The sequence below is a fragment of the Amphimedon queenslandica genome, unplaced genomic scaffold (genome assembly GCF_000090795.2).
Source record: "Amphimedon queenslandica unplaced genomic scaffold, v1.1 AMPQUscaffold_12472, whole genome shotgun sequence".
Lineage (NCBI taxonomy): Eukaryota > Metazoa > Porifera > Demospongiae > Haplosclerida > Niphatidae > Amphimedon > Amphimedon queenslandica.
The window spans coordinates 3,715-6,291 of NW_003547291.1; the positions used below are offsets into that span (position 1 = coordinate 3,715).

General features: G+C 35.1%; 1 protein-coding gene and 1 pseudogene across 1 annotated transcript; both read right to left on the minus strand.

Annotated features, from left to right (window-relative positions):
- Window positions 1-43: 43 nt before the first annotated feature.
- LOC109587706 (ribosome quality control complex subunit 1-like) lies at window positions 44-1,684 on the minus strand. The gene is made up of 8 exons (XM_020003930.1): window positions 1,515-1,684; window positions 942-1,115; window positions 732-865; window positions 603-671; window positions 416-457; window positions 279-322; window positions 190-223; window positions 44-65 (listed from the first exon to the last, which is right to left on the minus strand). Exons 1-8 carry the CDS (start codon window positions 1,677-1,679, stop codon window positions 44-46), a joined length of 684 nt encoding a protein of 227 aa, XP_019859489.1. The 5' UTR covers window positions 1,680-1,684.
- A 209-nt stretch (window positions 1,685-1,893) lies between these two features.
- The window catches only part of LOC109587708 (ranBP-type and C3HC4-type zinc finger-containing protein 1-like), a 3,419-nt pseudogene continuing 2,735 nt past the window's right edge, over window positions 1,894-2,577 (minus strand).

Below are 2,577 nucleotides of genomic sequence, written 5' to 3' on the forward strand. Positions count from 1 at the left end.
ATGACAGCTAAAGAAAAAACAAAATATAATAGCAAGTATCTCCCTATTTCATCATGATTTCATAGCTACATTTGTACATGTATCCTACCATCCCCACTCCCTCCTTCCCTCTCTCTCTCCCTCCCCTCTCTCTCTCTTCCTCTCCCTCCCCTCCCCCCCTCTCCCTCTTTCTCCTCAGCTATAACTGACCTGTCTTTGACTTCTTCCAAGGACATTGATAGTCCTAATGATGTACAGTTTAAAGCAACACAACACGTTAACATTACATAAAAATTTACCCAATCTCTCGATTTGAGGCCAAGTGTCCTTGGGAGTGGCCAAACTACAAAAAGATTATTTCCATTATCTTATGCGTCATACATGTATAAACCCTCCATTCTCTTTCTCTCTCTCTTTCCTTTGCTATCTCACTCACACTGTCTGTCTCTGATGCTTTCTTCTGTGATGCCTTCTCTGACTAATAAAATAAATACAGTTATTTGTGTACATCAAGCCATGTTGATGCATTTTATAAGAATGCAAATAGCAATCAAATTGCAAAATAGAAATTTGTAATCAAAAAATGAATCTGGCAACCAAAACTAATTCCTGTTATACTGTACCTGGTCTGTTCTCCTCTCACAACTCTTGATCCAAATATTCTTCTCATTTCATTCTCAGCATTTAAATTTCTAAAATTAATAATAATAATAATGATAATAATCATATTATTATCATGGTCATTTTCTTACCTTCTGTCCACGCATAGCAATGGTCTCTGGTTGCAAGGGGTCCTGGAACTACTAGATTCTGATTGAGACGAGCTAACTGTTTCCAGACCCCCTAGCATATCAGTAACTTCTCTCAATGCTGCCTCAACCTCATCCTTAAGAAAAAAAATTAATAAATAATTTTAATTTCATGCATAGCATATTTTTATGCATCTAAATATATGTACTTACTTCATTAGAGACAGTTGGAGTGGACTGGTTTTGTTTATTTGTTGCTCTTTTCTTCTTTTTCTTTTTCTTTCTAGAACTGCTTTGACTAGTAACAGCAACTTTTGATGTTTGTTCTTCTTTCTCTTCCTCCTCCTCCTCCTCTTCTTCCTGTGGACTCTCATTAGAATCGTTCAACTATAAGGTACATGCATAATAATAATATCAGTTTAAACTACTACTAATGAAATTATAGACAATATTACATGCATATTAAAAAACTCATTTAAATTTTTCATCTCTTCTAAGCTAAAATAAGAATTGGCTCAAACTCTCTGCATAGCATAAGAGGCTAAAAGCACCAACAAATATACATGTACAATTAAACAATATACAACCAACAAATATACAATATAAAAACGTAATTGATCTCTTTAATGTCTTTATGCCCAATTTTGGAAACAAGCCAGTGGATATGACTTATGAAGCTCAAAATTTGTGATCAGAATCGACTCAAACAGCATAGTTTGTATTTTGTTATTTTAAACACATTAGATATTACCCAATCTACTGTGCTAATTCAGTGAGAGGTCATACCATATCAAAAGGATTAAATTTATTCTTTTTCTGTGACTGCAAAGATACTGGCTGTAATGAAATGTCTCCTTCTTCATCTTCATCCTCTTCCTCTCCTCCAGTACCTGCTGGTAGTTTAATAGTAAAAGGGTCACCTCCTAGTCTTCTGAAGGCTCTAGAGGACATAATGAGGGTTAAAAATAATGTAATGCCACGCCTATTGTTATCAATGCCACGTGCATACACGTGGTCATTCAGTTTTGACTTTTGAACTCTATGCTTTTTTGCAAAAGCATACCCATATCCATATCTTTATGCTGCAAAACAATTGAACTAAGCAGATGAAAAGGCAGAAGCTACATACGAGTAGAAACCAATGATCTGCCAATATACACTATTATACAGTATACCAAATTTATTCTTCTTACAAAAATTCAACAATAACAAAATAAATGTAACAATTATAATTCAAAATAATAATAATAATAATTTTTAAGTACAATGACACACATTCTCTATATTCTTGTCAAGTACAAGAGAGTCACTCCTCTCTCTCCCCTACTTCTAATGACAATTTCTACAGTTAGGATGACACCTGGTTCCATTAACACCACACCTACACCCACCACTGGTATCACCACGACCCTACAAACATTCATAAAAATTACATAAATTACATTATACCAAGAGTAGCTACTTTTGATTATACATACTGTACATTATGCACGTGTCAAAAATTGCTAGTGTGTGGTGCATGAAACATTACTTTTGGTCCCCATCTTGGCCCTTTAGTAGCCCAGCACATTTCTGTCTTGCACAAGACACATCTGATCCAATCACTACCAAGCTTCTTAGTAATAATAATCTTGCAGTGTGGGCAATGCATTGCTTCACCATCAGTCATCATTTTCTAACGAGTTAGAGAAGGAAAGGGAAGAGAAAAGGAAAGAAATATAGTGTTAAAAGTATGCTAATAGCATTGATTTTTACTTCAAGCATTGCTTGACTCTCTTTTTCTGCTTCATCATTAGCTGCCTTTATCTTCAATTCATACTGCTGGCAGCTCTGCCCTTCGTGTTGAGCT